This window comes from Rhea americana, unplaced genomic scaffold (genome assembly GCF_003343005.1).
Source record: "Rhea americana isolate MKP2758 unplaced genomic scaffold, rheAme1 scaffold_65, whole genome shotgun sequence".
Classification (NCBI taxonomy): domain Eukaryota; kingdom Metazoa; phylum Chordata; class Aves; order Rheiformes; family Rheidae; genus Rhea; species Rhea americana.
In genome coordinates this window covers 636,477-664,412 of record NW_028186812.1, presented here as the reverse complement: position 1 = coordinate 664,412, position 27,936 = coordinate 636,477, and the positions used below count along the sequence as shown (strand labels likewise).

Sequence of the window (27,936 nt, the reverse complement as noted above, 5' to 3'; positions counted from 1 at the left end):
AATATACAGAAGATAAGGTATTTACCTGTACATATTTTTCAATGGTTTTTAGCACTTCCATGTTAAACTGTTTAACAGGAATGGCAGATAGGTCCATATAGCTAAGAAGACTGTAGATCATCTGTAAGAGGGACTGCTGCATGCTGGGAAGACCCTTCTCTAGAAGCTATTAGAAGAAAAATAAAACATTGAAAATAACTACATTTTGAGACTTTTCTCCTCACAGAAAAAGTTGCTAGTCTCATAAATACCATCTGTATTGTTAATCTTTCCTCACTCACCGATTTTGCAATGCTGTCTTACAACTGTTTTACAAGTGATGATGATACAAGTGTGAAATAAAATATAACTTTAAGTCGAAAGCGAACTGCCAACGTGTTTTTATAATGAAACATTCATCTTATATATGCCTGCTCTAACTTATCCAGAAAACACATTCAGGAATTGGGTAAACTGGCAGGTAAATTTTAGACTGTAACTGGGGAAGAACAACCAAGAAAAACAGGAGATTTTTTTTATTTCTACCTTTGCTGAAAGTCAGTGGAGGAAAAGAAAACACACTAAAGAAACAAAACTACTGCTATTCAGACATTAATATATATTTATCCAAATATAGTTCATTGCCAGTGTTCACGGGCTGTAACTGCCATGGAAACATTTCCAGCTAAGGAGGAGAGCAGGGTCCCTGGGCTCCCTTACTGCTGATGCTGATACAAAGACAGGCTTGATCTAAATCCCGGAATTTTGGAACACCTGACCGTAATCCTGGAATACGAGAGCCAGCCTTGGAATTGCAACTGTGCTTAAACATATACACGACAGTAATTCAGGAGGCATACAGAAAAGACATGCTACACTAGTGCCTGTGCACACGTGTGAAATATTTCAGCTGAAAATTTCCTGGAAGGCAGCAGGGCCGTTCATGGGTAACAGGGAATATATCACTCCCTCCCCATGGCATTTCAGAGGCAGTGCTAGGGGTTACTGGTGGTTCCAAGACTAAACACTGTCTTCCTATTCAGGACCACAAAAGCTTCTTCTAATACTGGTTACTGGAGATACTAGGATCTAGAAAAAAATTACATATAAAAACAGTGTGGTGACTTATGTCACTAGTCTTTCTTCAGAGAAAAATGTCAGTTGTTATCCAGATGGAAACTAGTAATTTCTAAACTAGACACCCTCGCCGGTCTGAATGAAAAGACTCCCTCTTTATTTTGAATGAAAAGAATTTATGCCAACTGAAATGGAAAGATCAGGTAGCACGGACCTAACCAGTCCTGCTTTTCTTTCATTGGTAATTATGAACAGTACTTAGTGATTTGTAAAAAAAAAGTAGGCAAATTAGTGTTGAGTAGCACAATAGACAGAAATTACTATGCTTTAACTATTCCTCCATAAAAATAAAGCACAAATCTTAAAATTAAAGGTACTACATGGCAAGCAGCTCTAGTCCATGGATACCTTAACTGAAAGATTTCATTCCATTAGCATCTTGCAGAGGAAGGCTTGATTCCTTCTTTTTACTTAGTTTCATACAACTCAGCACATGAGCTGGTATATCACTGTAGTCAAGGGACAAAGGCTTGGAAGRAGCAACTTGGATGAGAGAAAGAAGTTTTATGTTCTCTGATGGAGGCTACTGATAGTTAGTGATAATCACTTTCAGGAAAGGAAAAAGAAATCTTGGGGAATAAGTGGGATTTTTGCCTCTACTGCTGGCTAGAAAGCTGGTCTAGAGACTTTATCTCTGAAACTTTCTAATTTCCAGTCCAGCCCAGTAAAATTCCCAGTCCCATTTGTTCTTTGGCTTAAACAACTCTTGCCTTTAAAATTCAGTATGTTTGTGGATGGTACTAGTTTTTATTTGTTGAGTAACAAAAATGGGAGCAAGGTGGAGTTCTAATAACACATCATTTGGGTTAGTKAGTTCCAGAACAAAGAGGTTCCTCTGTATTTGTAAAGAGAAATCTAACTACTCTCAGTGTTTTTTTGACTCTGGTTCATATGAACTATTTTAAAAAAATTGTGGATTCTTCTCTAGTGAGGGTAGAGCAGGGTCTGGGGCTTCCCTGGGCTTGGTGACCCACACACTGTTAGCGCCATCCTTGCAGAAGCAACTAACCCAAAAGGAGGAGGACAGCCAGGCCTCCACCTCCAAGGCAGGCTGGGCTGSCTGCTGCTGGCTGGCCTGGGCTGCCATGGTGTCAGCACGGTGACAGCTCCCTTTGTAGCAGCTGGGAAGAGATGTTCAGCTATGGGACTATTTGGGCATTCAAACTTACGTTTTCCATACTCACTGAGGAAAGAGTAAAAARAGTCACCTGACAAACCACATCTGAGGGACAAGGTGCCAGCTGGATAATGCCTGATCTCGGACATTACTTCCCTTGCGGTAGAGATGTTTTAATCTCTAGTGATTCCCTGGTCTTGGACGGTTTATGAATGCTCATATAAGCAATCCTCTATCAACGAGGAGGAAGAAACTTCTACTATAAACACTTTAATACCCACTAAGTGATTTCTTGTCTCTTCTTCTGTATCAGTTATTTAAGTCTAGGTGTGATCCTGGAGTTAATAAATCACCAGCTTAATATGAGACACATGTCTACTCAGATATGCTCCTAGAATGATTGTGCTCTTATGATACAAGGTTGATTTTTCAAACTAATATGCAAAGATCTAACATAAAATCACAGTAAGCTTTCAGCAGATTGTTTGTATTTATCTGCCTATTCTGATTTGGAAGTTCAAAGTTCTGCTATGCTAATAATACTGATTTCTCCTCATCTGTAAACTGAGATCCCCAGATATTTGTCCGGAACAAAAGATCATTTTTCATGGATATAACTGTTAACATATGAAACAGCATAAGGAGCACTGCTTGTCACTGTAAGTTTCAGATAAGAACACAATTGAAACATCTTATTTTAAGCCAGGATCATATGCTTTGCTGACAAGCCAATTGCCTGACATCAGATAGGTTAAATGCAGATTTTTGTTCGGAATGGCAATAGCTAAAACTTTTCCATCTGCTGAGAGTCTTTGTTCTTACAGTCTTAAAAAATCCCCTGCTGAAGGTGTCTCTGCATGTGGTATGGTTAGTGTGGCAACAAGGTTTGTATTTTTTAYTCTTAAGCCCTGCATGTCTCAGCATCCCTGAAGCCCAAGCACTGGGGACTGACCTAGGATTGTTAAAGCACAAGGCACTATAACCAACGGCTGTAACGTTTCCACTGCGGACTGCCCGGRGTGGTCTTCACTCATTAAGCTTTACATATTGACAGTGTATTTTCACCATCTGCTTACAGGAGAGACCAGTGAATGATTAATCCTGATCTGAGGATCAGCTCAAGAGGAGATAATGGGATAATATTCTGATTGCTGGAAAAATAATTTTCATGGCCACAGCACACTAAATAACATGACTTCTTGTCCTCTGTACCCCTTCTTCCAGACTAGTGGCTACCTTGTGTCCATACAAATATTTCCCAGACATGACTCAACATAACTGCAGTCAAGATAAATATGGAGAAGGGAATGCTTGTTTACCACTCTGTCATCCTATGATGATGGTGCTATGTAAGGAATGGGCCTTAATTCCGCCCACAAAAATGCCTATTAATGCCTTAGTGTGGTGTTAATCTACAGCAAGGAGAAAGTGCAAAGAAGGGGTCCTCAAAGAAGGGCCTCAAAGCACAGGGGGAGGCACAAGCAAATGCCTTCCTAAGCCTGGGAAAGCAAACGAGGAAGAGGTTAAACTTCAATTTTTATAGCAATTGTTTATTACCTATACAAGTTTTTGTCTGTGAAGGAAATGCTTGCTYTGGAAGGATTTAGAGTTATTGTGTTTGAAGCACTAGTAATTCTTCAGAGTCCCTAAATCTTAAAACAGACTGAAAATCCCCAGGGTCCTGCTTCAGTATCTTACAGCAGAATCATAGCTTTCAGGATCAATGGAGATCTGACATGATTGTTTAATTCAAGCCTCATGTGAAAACAAGGTGAGAAACTGCAGCTTGAGGCAGCAGGGCCAAGTTTGCCTGAAATCTGAGTGAATATGAGTGCATGCTTGCCCTCTGGGCTTCTGAAAATCTGTGGGCAGCCAATATTAGATATGCCTGCAGAGTATTCTTAGACCCTTTGGCAGACAGGAAGAATATCTGCTTAAAAAAGCTGGCCTAAAGAAGCAAGAGAATTTATGCAATGAATATTCAACTGCTTTCTCCCTGGATGAGAGGGGAGATTTGAGCTAGCTCCCTGTTGCATAGAAGTGAATGGAGGAAATAGTGTCCTRGCATTAACTGTTCAGAGGAGGTGGAAAATCAAGGAGCCTAAGCTAAAAAGCAGAATTTAGCCTTGGATCACCAAGTAACAAAACTGACAAATGTTACAAATAAGTGATGAAGAAGGAGGAAAGGCTGGCAGCAAGATGGTTCCATTCAGTGTTAAGCAAATGCATAGAAATTTGTATCAAGAACCACATCCTTATAGAGCAGATGATAGTGGGCCAGGCTACAGTTCTTATTTCAGTTGCTAAACTCWTTCTGGTATTAGTGCTTCTCTCATTTTCCTCAGTGGGATATAAATTAGGGTTGGCCAGTTTATCTCTTTTTTTGCAGCAGATATCTTACCAGCTCATGAGAGAAGATGCTTTAAGATGCATTAGTCTTGCAGACCTACCCTGGCTTTAGTTTAAGTAGTCAGTATTTATTTCATACAGTAATTTTGTTTCTTTTCCCTGATGATTTCTGATCTCCACTCTTTATTGTAAATAACAGCTACAGAATTACTGCCCAGTACAGTAATCTCCAGGAAGATTTCAGCTCTTTGAGATATTAGGCAACAGAAAAATTAAAGCAGTTTGATCTCTGAAAACTTACCTCAGCCAAATACGTAACCATACTCAAAGTAATATCAGCAAATGCTTCATGAAGGTAACGGCAAACCACATTTACCCAGGTAGCACAGTCTCTTGTATAGCTGTGTGTTTTATAAAGGGTCATGACATGTGCAAGATTTGAAAGCTTGGGGTTCTTTTCTTCCAAACAAACCTAATTAAATATAAATATCAAAAAACATTAAGAACAAGGCAACTGTATTTATAGGGTTGAAGGATGTACAACACAGAAAATAAATCTGRTACCTGAGCAATCCTTTCAGCTACATCTTTACAAAACTGGTTGGGACTGTCAAAATGCTGAATTAAATGAGGCAGGAGACACAAAACATTCAGTGGAAATCCTAAAACATGAAAATACAGAACAAAATGTATAGTTGTGATGGCAGAAGCCATGGTGATCTTTCAGTTGGTGTTTGTGGAAGGTCATGGTATCAATATTTGATTAACCTCACTCAGACTGTCAAATTGTTCATGTGACTGGCCTCACCACTTAAGAAGGTTTTGAAGCTAGGAGATGGCCTCTGCCACCTGCTAGCCCCTGCTGTTAGTGTAAGGGCTCTGTCTGGATACTGGAATTCAGCTTTTCTGTGCCAATTCACAGCTGGTTCAAGGTAGTCAAAGAACTAAGGGCAGAGACTGTAATGGKGAACTGTAACAAAAGCTGCTCCAGTTTAAGAGGGAGTTGAGATCTTAGAAATCAAGAAGCTGTAACCAGACACAATACATTTTTTGCAAGGAAAAAGAAAATCTAGACCTATTAAAATAACTTTCTAACCACTCATTTTATCTAATTTTATACACTTAAATAAGTGGCCTAATTTGGGAGCATAATTTCTCTAGGCTTCCTTTATAGTCAGTGACGAGAAAATGATACCTTCTGAAGGTACCTTTAAGCCTATGTGTGGGTTGCCCAGCCATTGTCTGGACCATAAGTACCACATAGGTGCTTAAATTCGGGTAGGCTGTTCATTGCATTCATCCCCTTACTCTCTAAGTCCAAGCTTGTTTTGACTTAGTTGGGAAGTCTGCAGAAYTGTCTTAATGTCTCTGACTGAGATTGAGGAGTAAAAATCTGGAACAATCACAGACACTCTCTTCAGTATAATGAAAAATGGTCACAAGCTTCATTTATATGATTGTGAATTTCAAAATGTTATCTTATTTTCTTATAACCCAGCTCTCTCTCATCACTCAGTAATGTGCTACTGTAATTTATTTTAAAAGTGCACAAGAATTTTCAATATTTATATGTCTAATAAAAATACTGTGAAGCACTAATTTAAAATCAAAATAAGATGCAAAATTCTGARAGTAAGTCGATGGAAATACTGGCCATATTATGTTCTAGAAAATTTGACAGTGTCTCTTTAAATGTGTTTATTATAGCAACACACAGGAACTTTATACCATGCCAGGCCCTAGAAATTAAATGTTAAAAAAAAGTGAGTCCTCTTGTCAAAGAACTTATTGTGCAGTACATTCACTTTTCAGAAGCACATTATATTGCTATGAAATTTCCAAGAAAAACACCCAAACCAAAGCAAAAGTACTAATGTACTACTTTAGAACAGCAAAAAGTGTCATTCTTGCTTCTGTGCAGGTAATCTAATGAAGTTAATTATCAAATATCAAAGAATTTGAAAGAGAGAAAAGTTTTTCTTTTACTTATAACGTATAGTTTTACCTATAGCTTGAGAGGAATCCACCATAGATATTCGCGACACTGGTGTCAGCAAACTGAAGAGCTGTAGCGTGAGATCAGTGGTAGTAAGTGAGGTGAATCCTTTCAGGAGTAGCTGCTGAAGCCCTGAGAAATCTGCCCACTTCAGCTGCCCTTGCAACTTCTCTAATTTCTCCCGGTTTTCAGCTTTATCTAGCGGCAAATGAGCCAGTAATTTATTCAATAGCCTCAATGCCATTAGATACTCAAACTCAAAATCTGACTCCATCAAAGCTACAGCAACCCAGAAGATGGTGGCCAGTAGGTTTGTTGGATTGTTAATATGGGATGGGTCAGTAAGACTGTCCTTTAGAGAAGATGAACTTCTGGTTTTAGAGGAGAGTCCTTGCTGGGTGCATGCCTGAATTCTATCCAGTGTGGCACTGCGTGGTGGATCTGAGGACTTGTCCACATCTCCAAATTTYTTGGGTACAGAAAAGCTCCTCTGGTGCCTGCTTCGTTCAGCAGTGGCTGTGTTATTGCCTGCAGCTCCAGGATTCACATTCARCTGTCCTGTGCTTTTCCGGTTTGCAGTCAGTTTGGTGCTTGATGTTAAATCTGGTGAGGATGAACTGAACCGAAAATATATAACATATATTGTAATGTGTGTATTCACATTTGGAAACTGGTACATACAGACTGCAAGCTAAGTACTTAGCAAAATGTAAAGAAATATTTAAATAGAAGTAGTAAAACACTAAAGTTTCTCTTGTATTCTGTCATTTTTATTCCAAAAGTGACCACAGATCTGACTGAAATGAGGTTTGTGTGACACTGCACCAAACCAGAGTAGGACAGCCTAAAGTCTGAACAGGCAAGAACAACATAGAGACAGGAGAGAKAGAGCAGGAAAGTGACTTGTGGAAGTGCCCATATAACGGGGCAGCAGTAGAACTGAAAACTGAATTTTGGTCTTTAAAATGTTCTTATCAGTAGATCAAACCCTGAACTTGGCATAGCTTGCGCACAATGGCAGGTGGCTTACTGGCTAATGCAAAGAACTGCGGGAACTAAAACCAATGCMTTCTGCGCAGAACCACAGATTTGCCACATTATCTTCAAGAGACCTGTCAGGCTCTCCTTGCTAGTACAGGTCCCTCAGAAACCTTGTAGTCATTGCATCCTCCTTCCTGTATCCTAAGAAYTCATCAGATGATTTACATAAAGCAGAGCTGGTTCTCGTTCAATGACTGATGGCACCTCATGGACTAAAATGTGACGATCCAGACAGTCTGTATCAATTTTTTGTACAAACATGCTATGTTGATATATTAAATGGAAGTTAGTTCTGGAGAACAGCTAATTCCTGGATTTCTACTCCTATTCCCACTTCATAATAGTGTAAGCTCCTGCTGTCTATAACATTTGAAGAGGATCTTATGGAATCAGTAATGCCAGGACAAAGACTATTGAATCCCACTGCTTTCTGGACTGTTTCTTCTCTTCTGCTTCATCTTGCTCTTTCCCAGAATGAGCACTGAAGAAAGCTGAGTAACTCTAGTCTCTAGAGAGTAAATGCTGTAATTCTTCACCTCTGCTCTGTCACAAAGCAATATGTGTGTCCTGCCTTTGCAGTATAATACACAACACCATGTATTTTGGCTTTAGCAGTGACAGTCCCTGTGCTTTTATGCTGCCTRTGAAACTTGGTAACTTAGGATTTTTTTCCTAACATGTTCCCCATTCTGTTGTTATTAGCAGTTGAATAGTCATTAACCTTCCCTCAGTACTGTCCATAGCAGTTATGTCCATTTCCATAACAGCTGTGTTATGGAAAGAACTTGCAATTTCCCTCCATGTACCTTTGTTTCCTGTTAGATCGAGTCTCAAAAAGATGGGCTATGCCTCTGGTAGAGTCCACAAATGATCTACACCTGGGACAGAATTCGCTCTTGTTTTATTGAGGAGAACAGACCATGTCCTTTTCCTTGTTGAGGAATACTTCATATGAGAATGACAGGTGGTGTGAAACCAATATTCTAAAAACCATTAMTTTTTCCTAAATATTTTTTCAAGTATGTGGTACAAAAATAAAAGGTATAAAAACACAATGTTTTTAAAGAATGCTAAAATATGTTATAGACAACTGAAAGTAAGAGAGAATTTATAATGCATTGAAATGTTCTGCACATTACTTCAACTGTTGCAAAATTTGGCTCAAATATGTTCTTGGTCTCATTCTATAAATGTTACAAATGAGCTCAGTCTTATCAAAATCATTTTATGCTCTCAAACTGCAGAACTRTACACTTAACATCATGAGAGATTTTTTAAAAAAAGATACAGTTAAAAGGACAAGCACTTACCGAGATAACACTGTCAAAAGATCACTGTTTTTCAAACAATCAGACAGATTATCCACAGCAGCTTCCAAAGTAAGTAGTGCTTCCATTACATAGCCCTATCAATGCATGAGAACAGCCATTTCAATAAATATGCTCAAAAACATTGTTGAAAAAAAGAAATAGAAATCTAATGAAAACAGAATGTATCATTTCACCATGCCATTATGCTGCACATTAAAATGTCACTACAAGTGTATTTTATTGTCTGCCTCTAAATGATCTGTGAAGGCATCTGAGAAGCGCAGATATCTCATCAGGGGAATGGTAATGGCATACAGAACCTCTGWCTTGCAGGTCACTGATTTAAATTCTGCACAAGCAGTGTGACAGAATATTACTGTCATCTTGTGGCAATTTCATTACCTAAGTAAACTATGGAAGTGATGTCAGTTTGTTTCTTATTAAAAGCTTCTCTAGTCTTGAATCTCATAATAAATAGGATAGGACTATAAAAATTTCAGAACAGATTGTATAGCTATACAGCCATCTGGTTCACTAAGAGAGGACTGGATCAAGTTAGGATAAGGTAGGTAAGCCAGCATAAGTTTGTATTGTTCTGGGTGCTATAATTTTAATTCTAAAAGACAAATATTTGAGAAATGAGATGGTGTCTACTTCAGGCTGTAAGATTACATAAGCAGATAAGAGGATGGGCTTCTTAATGCAACTTAATGATGTGCAGCAGGAAAAAATGGTCATCATGCTTTCATTTTGTTTCACATTCACATGTTTTCTAGATGTTCTCTTTAGTGCTAAGTTTGTAATAGTTTGATGAGGGCTTTGAGAAAGTACGTGTAGATTGAGTAAACTCAGAGTTACCCTTTCGTAAGGCCACATTCTAGCTTGCATCACTTGATTCCGGCACACCTTGTTAAAACTGTAATTTTAAAATAAATATACTTTAAATCAACAGTATTACACAACATTATGAACCACACATATGTACCTGAATCTCATCCCCATGCTCTCCAATAACTTCCACCAATCTTGACAGGAGATCAGACAGTGCATGTGCAGAAAGGGGCTGCTTTAAGGCCCTGAAGATCTGGAAAGAACGACCTGCATAATGTCTTGAAGAACTTGAAAGAGCTGTTTGTAAAGCAACTTCACTCAGATGCTGCTCCAAATGAAAACCTGAGCAAAACAGTCCACATTGTCAATATGTCAATATTTTTTTAATGGCAGGATTTACTACAGGCATATCAAGGCTGAATCAGCTGTGTGGGGAGGGCATGCACTGTAGTATAACATGTGAGAAACCAAGCAGCAGAAATGTCTTGTTTTGGGAAAATTTCCCACTTCTTGTGGGATCTGATCCAAGGCCTACTGAAGCTAATGGAAAAACTCATAAGCCAGCTTGGCTTTAGATTTCAAAATGTTCAGAATTCACTGAGTTGCTGTCAGTAAGAATAATGGATGGCTTCAAAGTTTGTCAAGGAATTGTAAAAAATTTGAAATCAGAATGAAGAATTTCAGTTTTTGCAAAACAAAGAAACACTTCTAGAGTCAAAATTATAGCTTTGAAAAGCCTGTTTTCTTATATTCTGTGTGAAATAAATGTAAGAAATAGGAAAATATAAGAAGTGGGAAAGTACTGATGTTGCATCATTCTACTTTGATCTCAAAAAGTATTTACAGGACATAGAGGAGTTTTTATCAGGCAGAATAATCAATCAAAATGCTTTCTACCAATAGGATTGAAGGAAAGTTTGATTTAACATTTAGCCACAATTCAATCTAATAGGATTTTTTAAAAGTTATTCCTTAATATGTTATAGACCCTTCTTAAGATATACTATACATTATGCTTCTGCATAAGCAGATCCACTAAAAGGAAGATCACAGTATAAGCACTCACTGTGACCTTGATGGAATAGTYTTATAGCTATGAAAGAAAAAGTATTACTACCTGACTTGGAATCTTTAAATACAGATACAACATGACGCAGAAAATTAGTGAGCTGTTCAGCACTCTTGGTATTCTGATTTTTAGGCGTAATATCTTCATGGCACCAAAGTGGACCAAATGCCCTTAAGGAAATACACAACAAAGTGAAAAATTTCTTTGAGTTGTCTGAAAGAAACGAAATCATTTAAAATATGTAAACTGTAAATGCAGCCAAATATTGCCATGGCTATGGCCTGGAAAACTCGTGACTGAACACAATGTTATGACCAAAATCACAGAATCACAGAAGAGCTCAGGCTGGACTGGACCTCTGGAGATCCTCTTGTCCAACCCCCCCTCCCCCCCCCCCCCCGCTCAAGCTAGAGTAGGCTGCCCAGGAACATGCTCAGTTTGGTTTTGAATGTCTTAAGTATGGAGACTCCATAACCTCTCTGGAAAACCTGTTACAGTGTTTAACCTCCCTCACAGTTTTCTTATGTTCAGATGGCATTTCATATGTTTCACTTTGTGCCCATTGCCTCTTACTCTGTCACCGGCACCACTCAGAAGAGTCTGACTGTCTTCTTCACAGCCTCCCATCAGCTGTTTAAAAACATTGGTGAGATCCCCCTGAGCCTTCTCTTCTCCAGGCTGAAGAGTCCCAGCTCTCTCAACCTAGCCTCACATGACAGATGCTCCAAGTCTTTCATAATCTTTGTGGCCCTTCACTGGACTTGTTCTAGTATGCCYGTRTCTTTCTTGTATTGGGGAGCCAGATCTGGACCCAGCGCTTCAGGCGTGACCTCACGAGGGCTGAGTAGAGGGGAAGGCTCACCTGCCCCGACCTGCGAACAACACTCTTCCCAGTGCAGCCCAGGATACCACTGTCCTTCTTTGCTCACAGACAAAGGCCCCGAGGGCACACTGCTGCCTCATGGTCAACTTGTTGTCCACCAGGACCACCAAGTCYTTTTCTGCCAAGCTGCTTTCCAACTGATCATCCCCCAGCATGTACTGGTGCATGGGGTTAATACAGATAAATAAAAATTCYTTTTCTGTATTTTACAAAAGTTTTTATTTAAAATRTATTTTATACCATTTTAAGAGCAGCACAAATCCTTTTTTTTGATTTTTTTTTGAAAATAGGATCTGCCACTTGCATTCAGCAATTAMAATCAATTAAGATCAATTAAAACTAGTTTCACCATGGCCTTTCATGGCACGCTGTAYACCTTCTATCTCATTTTATAATAATAAAACTGTCTTCTTTAATTAATTTTGTGTTGAACGTATTACTATCAGGCAATTAAACATTTTATTCTTGTCAGGTAATATTTTTCTAGTATTCCTGACACTGTAAGGCTTTTAAGTACCTGATACTGTAAGGCTTTTAAGTACCTATCTATCTACAGGTATCAAAAAAGAGGAATGGAAGTCTGTAATTACTATACATACTCAGTCATTTTCCTTTGACTCTTTCAATTTGCCACAAATAATTGCAGAGAAGACATGTAACTATGCGTTTCAAGTGCAAATAAAAGCAACCTYTGCTTATCTCCATTACCTGGTTGTCAGAAACTCAATTAATTTGTTTGCTTTCTCATCTGTTTCAGCAGCAGTGTCCATGTCCTCAATCTCCTGTGTAATCTGTGGGAGATTTCCACTGCTGCCTCCCAGACTGATACTGGAGGAGGTGGAACTGGAGCTCAAGCCGGAGTCTGGCACCGGAGACGACTGGTACTCCCGCAGAAAGTCAAAACCACCTGTCAGGCAGAGAGGAGGAGATAAAGCCGGAATGCATGAGTTATGCCAGCATTACAGACGAACGTGTAGGCCAAGCATCTCTTTTCCAACAGTAAGCAGCCGAAACCTTCTACTGCAAAACACCAGTCCCACAGAAGGCAACCACTGCCAAATTCCAATGGGAGAGAAAAATTGGTAATATAGTTTTAAACCCGCAAAATCCAATATAAGATGAATAATATCAAAATCAAGATAGTTTTTTACTGCATGAAGGCTACAGTACTTGAAAAATAAATATTTCCTGGCATTTTACATTCAGAACTATGCCTTTTTGTAACCTGCACTCTTCATCAGGCCAAGTCCATATGAAGTTCAGCTTACTTATCTGGTCTAGTCTGATGCTGAAAAACCTCTGCAGSGTGTGAATTTTAGGAAAATGGTGTCCTAATTTTACAGATGCAGTGGAAACTAAGACACAACGGTTAAGGGTTAAGGGTTCCATTCCATGCCTGTAATAACTGCAAACACTGGACTACTCACATTAAATATTTTCAGTGTTAAGGTTAAACATCTGAGCAGTGTTCACCTAGGTCAAAAGCTTGCCAGCAAYCCACAAGCCAACTGAAGAGTTGGAATCAGAAACCAAACGTCGTTTTCTTAATGTTAGACTGCATTATCTACCATAGAAAAACTAGCCTTGGGAAAACACAGGGAGCAGGAGGTGCTTCTCTACTGACAATATCCACTGTAGGTCAGGAGACTCTTAATTTAGTTGCCTGACATTATGTGGGATGACCTTGAGCTTAAGTATTTTCACTTAGGATTCTTTGCTATAGCTACTCACCCACATTCTGACTCTTTATATGAGTTGATTAAAAACCAATCCAATTAAGAAGTTCTGGTAACTTCTTAGACACAAGAGGCACAAGGCCCAGATCCAGGATACTAATTAGGTTTTTCAAGAATAGGAATATAAAAATGTTTTACTCTGGTAGAAAACCAATAATAAAATTTAAATTGTATTTAATAATTCATGGACATGCATCAGAAAAGAGTTCCAGTGGAAACATAGTTCCAGTGGGAAATTCATGTGTGAGGTAATTTTGCTCAGACTTCATTCAGAATGAAAACTTAAAAGCAAAARTTAATTTATTAATCTGAAATATATTTACTGAATTCCCTTCCTCTCATTACTTTAAGATCAAATTTTCATATCCTATCAAAAAAGAATAAGCAATTATCAAGTAATATTATTTATAAAGTCACGCTATTTATTGCTTTTGAATATGTTGCTAAAGAACCACTGAAGAGACGCTATTTTGGTAATTGTTCCTTTTTCCTCCRTTTGTCCTAAACTTCCTTACCCTCTCCCAGACAAATAATCCTATCTTTGTATTTCTACACTGTTTCTGTGACTTCTTCAACTCTCAAYAGTATTCTTGCTTTTAGTAATATTACATGACAACAGTATACCAGCTCCTTAAAAATAGAATTTGCAAATGGTTAAGAAGACTCATCTCAGCAGAGGTCTGAGGTAAGCTTCCTGAAATAGAAATAGATTTCAGGACAGAAACAAAGTGTATTTGTTATATAAAGTAGATTGTACTTTATGTGAAAATTTAACTGAAAAATGGAAAACCTGAGGTGAATATTCCTGCAGCTCTTYTTGTATTGGAATTATTTATTCTTTTTTTTAATGGTGAAGACTGATTGCCCTCATTTAAAACAGTCCTGGCTTCCTGAGGGAAAGTTAGGAAGTTATTAGCCATACTAATGTCTAAAACTCTACATTATATATTTTGCCTTGCAGCAGAAAGCTTTCTTGCTATCATGAAAAGTTATCTAGTAACAATTTGGGTGCTTCTCTAGGGTAGTTCACATGGAATTAATATTAATGGGAACTGTTCAGACTTGCGAACTTATTATTCTAATTTATTAAAAATATTATATTTTAGGAAAGCAGCCTTGACATTTCACTTCTCAAAACCTCTCAGTATCATGCAATGTTCCCATCTTCGTGTGTTTTATTACCTGTATAAAGATATTCAGGTAAATATGCTGGTTGTACTGTCAGAGTCTTGGTTTCATTCATCTCTCTGGTCTGAAGMAGCACTGATGCAATGGCTTGGTAATTGCTATTGCAAGATAACACAATCAAAAGATGAAGCAATAACTTTTTACTGTGTTCAAAAACCTCAGGGCGGTAATGATCAAGACCTAAAAGAAAAGGTTACAACAGTCACTGAATATGAAGTAATAATAAACAAGTTCACATTCCAGAAATAGCAAAAATTCCAAGGTAGTTCATGGTAACAGTGCAGAACAAACAAAAGATACAGTATTTCCAGCCACAGTTACCAGAGTTTTTGCTTCAAATGTATATGTACATTTAGTTTCTAGACTGAGGTCCCACTCACCAGGTACAAGGGATATGTGGCAATGAAACTTTATGCATTCTGTTGCACTGCAGTGTTTATTTGATGGACCTGGAAAACTTCTAAAGATGAGAAATTCTTGGTGAYGGATATAATTACTTTGCTCACCTCAATATCTGACTTTTTTTCACAGACTGTCAGTTTTACAACTAGTGCAAAATGAAAGAGAGTATTATTGAGTTATTAAGAGAGGAATTGACAAACAAAATCCCTTGAAAAATAACTTCAACTACAATGGGACAGCATGAGAAATTAATCAGTAGCTCAGTGTGCAAAACTAAAACAAAAGGTCCAGCACGAAAAGACTCTTAGCAGTGAACTTTAGCAGTGCTATGCTATTTGTATGTACGCTCCCAGATTTGAACACATTTTGAATAACTCATAATAATTACAAGTTACAAACATAAAGGAAATAAATTTTTATAAAATATACTGCACTACATGGTAACAAATTCCTTTGAAGAATTCTCTTTCAGTATCATCTAGGATATTTGAAAATACTTTCTGCTGTTTAGGAGCAGTTTCAGTGCTGAACACTATTCTTCTTAGGATATAGCCCTATTTAAAAAGCAGCTCCCTCTTCACTCTAAGTGCCAGCAGCCAATTGGTCTTTCAAGYGAGGTGTTTTATAACATATTTCCATCACACTGGTCCTTGTCYGACCTGCAAAAATGCAGTTGCTAATACTGCCATGGTCAAAGCAATGTGCCTTTGGCTGTTGCGGATAAGATTCCCTGTCTCACCCACCCACCAACAGCGTCCTCCAGAAGAGCTACCACCAACCTGGTTACTACTTGTATCTTGTTCCTCCAYTTCCTTCCACCTGCCAAGAGATAATGGCTCCATTCTACCCTATTCYAAGGTAAACACTTAAGAGTGCAAAGGGTATAGGAAGTTTTTATTAGATGAAGCTAAGTTCTTGACTGGCAGCAACTGTGACTTAAATTCTCTATTTGTTAACCCTGAGGGTTGCATGAAAGTGTTAATATAGATATGGCAACAATGAAGTAAGATGGATAGCTCAGCCCTCCAGSGCTAGGTAATTCTTAACTTTGAAGAGTGCCCAACAGAGCAAATTTGTGTCTTGACATGGACACATTTCCATGAGAAAGTCATCTAGCTGCTCATTTCACACTGGCTGCCAAGAGTTTTTAAACAGCAGTGATTTTCATGCACTAGACACAAGCAGGTTCACAGCAACAGTCTGTCTCTCTGCTTCACTATCAGTACTATTTAACATCCAGCTAAACATATTTTGCAAAATTTTTTCACTCCAGTAATTTCCCACTTCTTCCAATACATGAAAGGATGYAGACTCTCCAGCTAGGCACCATACTATTTCCAGTTTCCTTTTCAGTCAGGTTCATTTGCCTGCTCACACTTCAATGGGAGAGAAGTACTTCATATTTAATCACATGCATATGTTTGACTAACATGTTCAGCATTACTCCCTTAGATCCTCATGAAAGAGGTCTACTACAGACTACAGAAAGGTTTCTGCAGGAGGTTTAGCAGCTCTTGAGAAACTGTATTTGAAACTTGGAAGCTATGATGCCATCTTAGCTTCCACTATGTCAAACCAGTTACATTTAGCTTTAACTTCACATTTGAGAATTGAGAGCTCCTAGCCAAGGAGCTGTCTCAAATGGTATTCATAAATTTTTCATTTTTCTTGTGAAATATTGTAATGTAAAACATTATTGCAGGAATAAATCAGTAAAGATATTATTATAATGAACTGGTAATATCATAACTCTTTTTGCATATATTTATTTGCACAGCTTCTTACAGCACCTTACAGTTGTCTTAACTGAAGTGGCTATCTTAACTGTAAATACCAGTTTTCTCATAGTTGTTACAAACTAGACCAAAGAGGCTGTTGGATCAGCCGCTGGTTATTGATTTGATTCATACACTTAGCCATTTCTCATTCAGCTCCCTCTTGAATTTGAAAAGTTTACAGCAATATAAAAAGTAGTCAGATTGTTACAACCAGCCACAAAATTGGATTTAACTTTTCAAAAATAAGAAGTAAGGAATGCATGTGAAATGTCATAATGAAAATGTCCCTGGAAGCCTKATCTGACAAGCTTCTGGCTTAACTTTTGCTCTGGTATTTCTTCAGAAGTGTGTTGAAATCAATGTACCAATACAAAATACTTGAAGATCTGATGAGTGTGCATTTTCCAACAAAAACTTATTTCATTAAAAATTTTCAAACAGAACAGTTGTTAACAGAGTAACGGAAAAAGAAAATGAGGTATCTTCTTCAGGCATATATAGTACAGTATGTCACATATATTCCAGCACTGTTCTGTAAATTCCCAACTTAATCTCTTCCATCYGCTGAACAAGAAACTCTTCTCAGATTGCCAGTGAGTAGATTTAGTGGCAGCCACAGTGATCAAATGAGGACTGTGATCTCTGTTAAAACCAACTTATTTCACAAGTGCCTGGCCATGTTTATATGTGAGAAGCATTATTCATCAATCATGAAAGTTAGGTAATGGCTTTATAACACCAAAGACTCCGGTGTGCTAAAAAAATTAGGCCATGCAATCCTCAGACTGTTAAGTGCCAGGATAAGGAACATACTGGTCACCACCCTACACCTGAACTGTGTTACAGTCAAGAACAGACACAGCAGTGGAGAAAAAGGAGTGCCTCTAAACACAGTCATATAAGGGAAGACATTGAAGACAAGGTATTCCATTAGCAGTGAGATTAATGAAGCTTCCTTTCCAATGATTCGTGTCTTGCCTTCACTATCTTTGCATGAGAGTAATCTCAGCTCCCTTATACAGTATTTTTGAAAAACAGGAGACAAGACTTGTGCATGTAGTCGGAACCTAATACAYGTGCTGACTGGCTAGCTGCCTCTCAAAAAGCAGAGTGTACAAAGGCTGAGTCTTCCTTGCCTTTTCCCCAGTAAGGCCCTAACCTTTGAGGAAGTTAATCATCTTCAAACTTCTACCCATCTCTCAAATTTGGCTCAAATTGGCCAAAATATTCAAAGGTTTCAAAGTTTTGAGACTAATTGAGAGACTGTGTAACTACTGCAGGACTATTTCTTTTAGAAAATCAGAATAAAAAAACATGTAAGTAAAACTCAGCTCCACAGCTTCAGCAAAACTAAAATATAAGGATATGAGTATGTTTGTACTTTCTTTCTTGTTCTATTGGTCTTACCTAGGAAGAGAGCATGTAGCAATARAGGCAGGTGAAGGGCCCAGTCTTCTCTCACACTGTGATCCACTACCATCTCAGTCATGAAGATGACAGCAATATTGCACCTGGTAATCAAATCACAGTATCAATTTGAAACCTCTTCGAGATCGGCAAACAGTGACATGACGGCTACTTTGGAAGAAATAAACAATCTTCCACATTTTCAAATATGCAATCTTTCTTCTCAATATTACTAATGTCAAAGTAACTTAGAGTATTAAGCAGGTAAGAAAAGTTACTGAAAATAACACTATTAATGTCAATAAAAATTATGTAGAAGAGGCGTTCAGATTATGCATAGCCTAGTCAGAAGAAAAGACCAAGGGGAAAAGGTGCTACGAATAACAGTAACAGAGGTTTGGGAAAGACAATTTTTCCCTTTCTGTTTTAGTTTTGTTTCTTCAGTCTGATTCCTATCACAAAACAATGTCTTACTGTGTAAATAGGCTTTAAGGAGTCTGGTAGAATTGCAGGTCTTCACTGCACATATTTTGATTTCAACACTGACATGGGAAAGCCGAAGAAACAGAAGATACCATTTTCAGCAGTTCTGAGTGGTGGGTCAGTTACATTGGTGTTGACCAAGTCTTTAAGAGAGGGGAGAGATTTCACTGTCTGAAAAGTCAGCATGAGAAGCTGCTCACCTGTGAAGCGGTCCGCGAGGTGTGATAGTTTCTGGGAGGTAGTCCACAAGTGGTGCCCAGCATCCTCCATTATAAGGCATGGGCARGGGATGTGGTTGCTTGGTTTCAACAATATTCAAGAGCCAGCTTGTATAAGGAGAAACAGGGTCATCTGCATGCAAAAAAATTAAAAAGAGTGCATGAACACCAAGTCTGATTAACCATTTTGAAGAAATAATAAAATTAAGTTTAAGCTAACGCATGGTTTCAGCTATTTAGGATGTGATAAGACGACATCAGTTTTGCAAATTCTTGTGTTCACTARTAAGTGATGCATTTTAATMCCTCTTTCACACTGCTGGAAATAAAACACAGATTCCAAGCAGACAGCACTGAATCGTATGAGCTGCAGCTGAMTCCCTGCTGTCATTTTAGTAGCTTTGGATCCAGATCACAAAGCCCCAAGCAACAGATTTTCCCTTCAAAAATGAGAGGGAAGTTCAGCCAATGAGGCTGCTGTAGCAAGCCATCTGCTGTAAGGAGCTGTGTACCAGCGACACAGCCTTGCAGCTCCCCACCAGGGCCCTGCTGAGTGTCGCTGCAAAGCCGGAAATTAAATGTCCTGAATCAGGAAGGAGACATAAGGAATGTGAAAAACATTTCCAGCGTGGTAAATCTCTTTCAACAAKGATTATGTATCCACTGAATTTCTCAAATACGTATTTAATTTTGCTTCAGTCTGACAGTTGATTGTTTATTGTTAATAAGCAATAGTTTTTTTTTCTTCCACCTGCTTATCTGCAATGATGTCAACAAAGTAAGTTATTTCCATCACTTTCTGTCTTCTGTCAGCTGCATGGCTTTGTTCATCTTTACTGCATTTTGTACCACCTCATTGTAATTTTCCTATTGGTCAGTTTTTATTTCTCAGTCCTGGTAATCTGGGACATACTGCCACAGAAAGCATCCTTTTCAAGTCTGTTCTTGACACATATCCAAACATTGTCCTTTTGAATTTTCAGTGAGAACATTATTTTTTTGCTTGTTTTTTGTTATACTTTTATATTTTAGCACTTATTTCAGCATTATCCTCAGCATTTTTTTTATAGTCTATATTTTATTCTTGTGAGCTTTGATATTGGAAAAGAACACTGTTTTGATGCCTGCAAAAGCATCAGTAAAGCATCAATGCCAGCATTTTTTAATACACATCTCTTTTTGGTTTTGATAAAATGCCTTCAGCTTTTCAGATCCTCTAGAGCCCTTCAATGAAGTAGCAGCTCCTCCAATTCTTCCTAAAAGCCAACTTCATCTTCCCATTTGTCAGTGTTAGTCTTCCACGGCAGACTTCAGTTCTTTGTTTCTGATTTTATCCTCTGTTTATATCTCTCATCTTCAGAGGATGATATTCAAAGCTAAAGTAGAATAAACTGAACTCTTAATCTAGCAAAGTATAGTGATTTCACATCTTTGTCTTTTGAGGATCAAGCAGATAATATTTGTCAAATGCTTTTCACATAAAAAGCACTGCACAGCTATTTATTGCTACTGATTTAAGTGTTTCACATAAAACTGCTTCATGAAGTCCATACTGAGACTGAGCTCCTCATTCGTGAGTTTGTGTGTGGATTGAGGGGAAAAAAAAAAAGAAAAGCACTTTGTGCCTTAATATACACTCTTTGCAGTAAGGCTTTGACAAAAGAGTCTCTGGACTGAAGAGGTTCATGCCCTATCTATTTCCTATCTATTTCTTCAGGGATACAGCTATGCTCAAGTAGACAGGAGGGAAGAGAGAAGCTGTACCACCAAGTCTTTAGCAGCCTGGCCTGCCAGAGGGAGCAARTTGCACTTTCTTAATGGAGGTCATATTATTCATCTTGTAGAATGACAAACGATACAAGAACTAGTTTCTTTTTAGAGTTCTATACAAATGTCAGCAGCTAAGTAAAGTGTATCTTATTTTACATCTAGCAGTTTGCATATTTGCAGAAGGAACTCCTCTGAGAAGCAAACCTTGCATAAATATTCACAGAACTATAAAGCCTGCAGATACAGGCAAGAAAAAGCATCTGGACAGTGGCTTGAGGAGACATTCCAAAAGAACCAAAGAAAACTTCAGCATTTTTAAATTTCTTATTACCCAAAGCCCTTGTCAAAACCGGCTGCTTGTGAAAAATATTTCAATAACATAAATATTGTTCTACTTTTGAAAGACAGTTCATGCAGATCAGAACAGCACTGGTGCTCCAATTAACATCTGCGGAAGAATTTTTAATAGCTGCAGCATTAGAAAGCCATAAGAAAAACAAGATAACTAAAGCAAAAGAGACTCAGTTTAATATGTTGCAGACTTTTTTTGAATATTTAAATACTACAGAATGTAGACATACAATATTCTGGAAATAATTATGAAAAATATTTATTGATATTGTTAAAACTATCCTATTGTATTGTATTTGAGGTTGGACTAGATGATCTCCAGAGGTCTCTTCCAACCTTACTGATTCTGTGATTCTGTGATTTAATAGTGTTTTCATCTTTTGCAAAAAGTATAAAAAAAAATATTTGGACAAAACAAGATATGAAACCTTTGCTGTTTACCTCAACATACTGTCAAAAACTGGCATTCTTAGCAACCAGAAGGCATTATGGCCTTTACATTATTTGACTTGGCTTTATCAAGTCAAGGACAAAGTCTATAAAAAGGTCTTGCCTTTTTTACATTCAATTAGGGCCTAAATGAAATCCGTACATGGCTTCTTTATAGTTCATTACAAAAATGAATCCAAATCGTCCAACTACTAAAACTTGTACTGTAATTCAACAGCTGAATGAAATATCTTGGTTTTCTTTGGAATCTCTGCTCAGCACCAATTGTCATTTTATAATCTGTTCAGCAGAAACACATAAAGAACAAATTTCACTCTTCCTTCTAATAGTTTTGCATGGTGCAGCCAGAATTTGGCTGTAAACAGCAGAGGAAAGCTAAAGAGGAGAGCACAATTCAAAGGGCTCGCCGTAAAACTTTTGGAATTCTTTTCCCCTGCCACATGAGAACAGTTCTCWGTGTTGTGTTCGGAACTTTCTCTACTGCCTTCTCCTGCGAAGTTCTCTGGCCTTTAAGTAGGTTTGACTGAGCCCACGTCTGAACAAAGGGWATCAAATAATTTTAAATGAAGTACAGAAGTAAAATAGAGACACCCATTGTAGGGAGTTGCATCTGTTTATATACAGCTTTAAACAGGAATCCTCCAAAAGTCAAAAGAATGTTTTCCTCTCCCACCAAAACACCAGAAATTTCATCAAACTGAATGTTAGAACTTACTTTTGTCATCATCATAAGATCCTCCAGAGCTATTACTGTACCTTGATTCTAGTCGAGTATGTGCTCTGATTACATTACTGAACCTTCAAATACAAGAAAAATATTCATTAAAAACACAGACTGATATTAAACATCTGGAATATATACTTTCTCCACAAAGAAAGCACCTTTATTTACACTATTATCAAAATGTGATTTCTTTATGCATATGCTTTTATATGAGGAAGACAGCAATACGAATATAGCGTTACTTCATTTCATAAAGAATACTCTTGCAATCAACTTCTGATAAGTTTTAATGGTGTGATGCTGTGTCATAAGCTTTTAAAATTCAGCAAGAGGAAAATTCTCATGCAGCAAATGTATGCTTTTCTTGAACCAAGAAACTATGGTAAGGAGGAACTGAAATATAAACCGTTAACTAATAGTATTTTATCACAGCACCATGTTCATTGGCAAAATTCTGGCAACCTGCTGAAACAATAACTGAGTCTGAAATCAAGCCCATGCAGTTATCAAAGCAGCAGAAGCAGTAGCAGATGACCCTCCCATAGGAAAACCCAGGAGCTGCCAGTGGAGATCTAGCTGAGGCTCTAAGGGATGTGAGAGCCAGATCGAAGTTACAACTGTCCTTAAATCTGCCATACACCTGCAATAATCTAACTTTTGCTGGTGAGCTCCTTTTGGTCCCATGACCTTCTTCTGCTGTCAGGGCAACCAGGTCTACACTGGAAATAGGAAGGGCCACACTGCACGCTCACGCTYGAGTGCTGATGTAAAAACTTCACCTGTTCTACAAAGCTAGGAAACTAGTTGCAGATAACCATGTTAAAATAACAGTATCAAACAAAGCCAGGTTTAAAGTTCTCAGTGCAACATGCAATTTGCTACTAATGCACATGCATTTTAATGCAAGGTATTTAATTATTCATTCACATATTATGCTCTTTCCAAAGCAGATCTGTCTCATTAGGACACAATAAATTCATAAGGAGGTGACATAAAGGCATCATGAAGCATCTTAGTTCTGCTATTTTCTGTCTTTCAGCACCTGATTCTCTTAATATATTTTAATATATTCCCTTAATATATATGTATAAACYGACAGTTACTGATATATTTATCTGACGTATCTAAAAAGAGGAAAAGATGAAAGAAGAATCAAGTTAAGGAAAAGACTATGAAGAAATATCTAGAGACAAATTTTAATCTGTACGAAACAGGTGAAGAATATAGGTCAAAAAAATGATTTGAGAGCAAGGCAGACTTTTTAAACAAAAAATACTTTGTTAAAGCACTCTGTGTAGCATATACAGTGATATTACAAACATGACTGTCATTATGTAAGATGACATGCAATTATACCATTTAATAGAATCTATTTGTCAAAAAATGAAATATTACAACAAAAGTTAATGCAGTATTATCTATAAATCTGTGCTACAACCCAATAACGCTGAACTTGTAGAAAAATTTTTCAGATCACTCAGAGAAACTTTAAAAGCTTTTCAACCTTTTATTTCATATGATATTCCCTTTGCGATATATTATTCCGAAAATACCTACATTTACGAGAATAGCTGGTTAACCACCTATCACTTTCGGTAATCATTATTTAATACATCTTGGCCCACAAAATCARTATTAACAGATCATTCTAAGATCTGCCCATTGGTTTTGAATCACAGAAGCACTTACGGCTTCTGCTGTCTTTGATAATGTAAATGCCAGTAATGAATTCTGATAAATTATTTTACATTTTTTTCTGAGGAATCTCTTGCTATGAATCAGGAATACCAACCCCAGAATATGGTAAACTTCCTTTCATTTTTATCATATAGTCTCTGGCAGGGTTGAGTACCAAAAAGCTTCTTTGCATCCTATGTAAAATTTATGTAAGATAAGAAAGCCTAAAAGAAAAGTTAGATTTAAGGTATGCCAGGAGACGAAGTTTGCTCAACTTATCTGCAACACAACTAAAAAAAAAAAAAATTCAAAGTTAACTATATAGCTGTAAACATTTATTTAAAGAACAATAAAAAAGCAGTCCAGAGTAAAAATGGTTTATCTCCTTTTTAAGTATATTTTGACTATCATATTGAATCAGATGCTCTTCACTTTTAGATTTTGGACCCATGCTTAACACTAAGGCATAAGTACTATTTTTCACATACTCTTAAAATAAGAGAATAGACTGACAAAATGCTACTCTTAACATTTTTAATACTTAAAAGGAAGTGATTCAAATGTTTCTAAAGTAAGGAAAAGTTTGCTTACATAACTGTTTCTGCTCCTCTAAYTCCTGAACCTGTGGAAAGTGCTCTGGACTATTAAAGTGATACTAGTGACTATCAGGAACAGCAGACTGGTGTAACACTAATACGCTTACTAATTTATTTGATCAGAATTCACTCAAGAGTTCTTCTACAAGAAGAGGGTTTCAGTGAGAGAAATAAATATATATCTGTCTGTGCTGGGGACCTGATGGCCCCTTAGCTTTTCATTTATGTATTCATAATTTAGCAGTAGGTACCACATGTAGTRAAAGATACAGTGACTGTAAAGTAGGATCTCTAAACAAAACACTTTATTTTCCTCTTTCAAATATTTTATCAGAAAAAAACAGGTGTCATAGATATAAATCTGTAAGATAAATTTTTTCTCTGGTCACAGACTGAAAACTATGATCAAACCTGATTTTTAATAAAGATTTTAATATTCATTATTTGGTACGTGCTTCTCAGTTTTCTTTCTCCTTTTAAGGTAATCCCTACCAAAAATCATCTACTTTGCACAATTCATTCAGTGAAGGTTTCACAGATATTCCTCTGCAGTATATTAATAAACAACAGCTTAGAACTAGAATTATGTGAACAGCTTTTTTTTTTTACTTTCACGTATGCACATTTTAAAACCGTCCTACTGCAATAGAAACAATGCTAAGCACCCGTATGATCATCAGAATTCCTCACAACTCACTGCAGTTTGGCTAATAAATACTGCTCAAGATCTCACACTTGGTCTAGGAAAATGCATATATTTTGGAGAAAAAAAATTACAAACCTTTCATCAGTCTCTTTTGCCATTCTGTTCTCCTCTGCATCAGGAAAACTATCTTGGCCAGCTACAACAGTGTTACTGCTAGAGGTGGTTCCTGCAGATGAGATGGAGTAAGCACACCCATTATATGCAGCATACAATATTTGTAAAGCAATAAAAGCTCATGACTTTATTTTCTTTAGCAGACACAGTCAAAGTGATCATCAGTCATATAAGTGATCATACCACACTTGTGCATATGAATAATCATTATCACCTCTATAAAAAAGGACCTGCTTGCATGGCTGAATGCTCTGCCCGTTACATGCTTTGAGGGATAGATTAATGTAAYGATGTTCTCCCATTCCTTGGACTAAACTCGGTCTTGATGGCCTAACCTACTATTTGTCAAGAATTTGGCAAAACATTCACAGGGCTGAAATTGGTGTTGGTGTCAGTTATTCAGCTTTGACTGCCTGAGCCTGAAAATAGCACTAGACTTTTGAAAACAGAACGGCCACATAGCCAAGGCTTTTGGCTTTCAGCACCCTGCTCCTTGAGCGTCTCTGCTGGGAGCAGAGTAGCATCAGTAACGCCTGTCTGTTCTCAGAAATTAGTGATAGAAGAACCACTTCATAGGAGGTTTGAACAGCACCATATATTGGCAATGTCCTATTAAAACAGTAGTGAGAATTGAACATATTTTTACAAAACTTACACAGCATTAGGCATCCAAGAACTTCAAACTTGAACTTTATATGTACAGGTGCAAAAGTAACTAAAGAGATTGTTTGTTCAAAGAGATGAATAGTGGCAAGAATAGGAGATCATAACTGGAAAAGTACATTTAGGTCATACCAGAAGCTGCAGCTGAGGCTTTATTACTGGCAGCAAAACGGTAAAATGGAGGATTATCACAATGCTGGACTATCGGGTTCACTGGGTCGGTTTGCTGCAGTTCAAAAAGAAGCTCTTCCATTGTCTGAATAGTGTTGTTGCGACATAGATATATTGCAACCTTTTTGATCTAAAGAAGAAAACAAGAGTTATTCATCTCTGTCCAAAGTGAATTTCCAAAGAAATCAATACATGTTACACTGMAGTACTGCAAAGATCCAGAATGCAAGAGTTGCTCTTGGACAGACACGGCAGCAACAAAACTTAATCTATCATCTTGTTCATACAGAAATACGGCTCTTTTTGATTTAAAGATCCTTTCCCCAATAGAGCAAATCTGTGATCTAATTGCCCAAAAGGTTTTGCTTATTATCCTCAAATCATTGTTTAAACGTAAAATTATATCACAGCCACACATATTAAAATGAATTGATTTTATACCTAGCAYTTAAGGATATCAGAATTAACTCTGAATCACACTTGGAGATTTTATAGTTTGAATATGTGATTTCCACTGAAGATGAATCTTGCTGCCTTGCATAAAGCAAATTTCTCATCTAGAAAGCTCAGTCCACCCAAAACATCATGCTTATATTTCCAGATACRGCTGATGTGAAAAGTAGATAACTGTACCCACAAAGAATAGGTCAAACTCTCAGTAGTTATTTATATCTGTAATAAAAGTAATAGCACATGGAAAAAGGCAAAGCAATTACGCATACAGACTTCATGAATACTGATTTCAAAATGTCTGAGAGAGAGCGTTATTTATGGAAATTTTAGAAAAAACACCCCATGGAATACAAGATCTAAAACCCTACCACATCCACTCAAGAATAAATACTGTTGAGATGTTCAGAYAAGATTAAACTAAATTACTGAGGAAAAAACCTGATGGCTACTGAATGTAAAGATACAAATTGCTGGAGCTGGGAGACTGCATGGAGAAGCATCTGTGTTTGCCTTCTTGTGCAGATGCTTCTGGTGGAGCAACTAAATTGCACAGAGCTGTCTTCTGGCCTCACCAAAAACTGTTGTTCTTACAGTCTTAAATAATTCCATTAAGATAATTTATTGACTGCTTCTCTTCCTCTCTCCCCCCGTCCCAGCCTTTCTAAAAAAAAAAAAAAAAAGGGGGGGGGGGGGAAATGCACAAAATCAAAGTCTCTTTTACTCCTCTGTGTTAAAAATTTCCAAGGACTTTCCAGATACAACTCCACTTCTTTTCAGACGTTTATTTCTAGTTGGACTCACACCACCATTTCCAACTGTTTACACCCCAGGAGGGGTCACAGTCACTATAGTGAAAGCCTATTCTGAAGGTGCTTCCGGTCTTCAAAAAGGGCAAGAAGGAGGACCAGGCAACTATAGGCCAGTCAGCCTCACCTCCATCCCTGGAAAGGTGATGGAACAGCTCATTCTGCATGTTATCTCCAGACACATGGGTATCTGAAGGGAGGGTGTCAAGGGGACGGGGACAAACTCTTTTCAGTTGTCCCATGTGACAGGACAAGAGGCAATGGGCAGAAATTGAAGCACAGGAAGTTCTGCCTGAAGGTGAGGGGGAATTTCTTCCCTGTGAGAGTGATGGAGCACTGGCACAGGTTGCCCAGAGAGGTTGTGGAGTCTSCTTCTCTGGAGATCTTCAAGGCCCGCCTGGATGCAACCCTGTCTAATATGCTCTAGGTGACTCTGCTGAGAAGGGAGGTTGGACTAGACGATCTCCAGAGGTCCCTTCCAACCTTACTGATTTTGTGATTCTGTGATTTTCAGATATCTCTTAGTACACA

General features: G+C 37.7%; 1 protein-coding gene across 3 annotated transcripts in view; it reads right to left on the bottom strand.

The window, feature by feature from the left end:
* The window catches only part of FRY (FRY microtubule binding protein), a 199,346-nt gene that overhangs the window by 34,978 nt on the left and 136,432 nt on the right, over positions 1 to 27,936 (bottom strand). For all 3 annotated transcript variants that reach the window (XM_085320709.1, XM_085320707.1, XM_085320708.1), the window contains exons 34-47: positions 26,108 to 26,276; positions 25,274 to 25,364; positions 22,211 to 22,293; positions 18,907 to 19,057; positions 18,224 to 18,327; positions 14,631 to 14,816; positions 12,421 to 12,619; positions 10,878 to 10,999; positions 9,915 to 10,102; positions 8,930 to 9,024; positions 6,588 to 7,195; positions 5,147 to 5,244; positions 4,884 to 5,054; positions 26 to 166 (exon numbers count right to left, since the gene is read on the bottom strand). In XM_085320709.1, the coding sequence (XP_085176835.1) occupies positions 26 to 166; positions 4,884 to 5,054; positions 5,147 to 5,244; positions 6,588 to 7,195; positions 8,930 to 9,024; positions 9,915 to 10,102; positions 10,878 to 10,999; positions 12,421 to 12,619; positions 14,631 to 14,816; positions 18,224 to 18,327; positions 18,907 to 19,057; positions 22,211 to 22,293; positions 25,274 to 25,364; positions 26,108 to 26,276 (2,406 nt within the window). The remainder of the gene's footprint in view (positions 1 to 25; positions 167 to 4,883; positions 5,055 to 5,146; positions 5,245 to 6,587; positions 7,196 to 8,929; positions 9,025 to 9,914; positions 10,103 to 10,877; positions 11,000 to 12,420; positions 12,620 to 14,630; positions 14,817 to 18,223; positions 18,328 to 18,906; positions 19,058 to 22,210; positions 22,294 to 25,273; positions 25,365 to 26,107; positions 26,277 to 27,936) is intronic.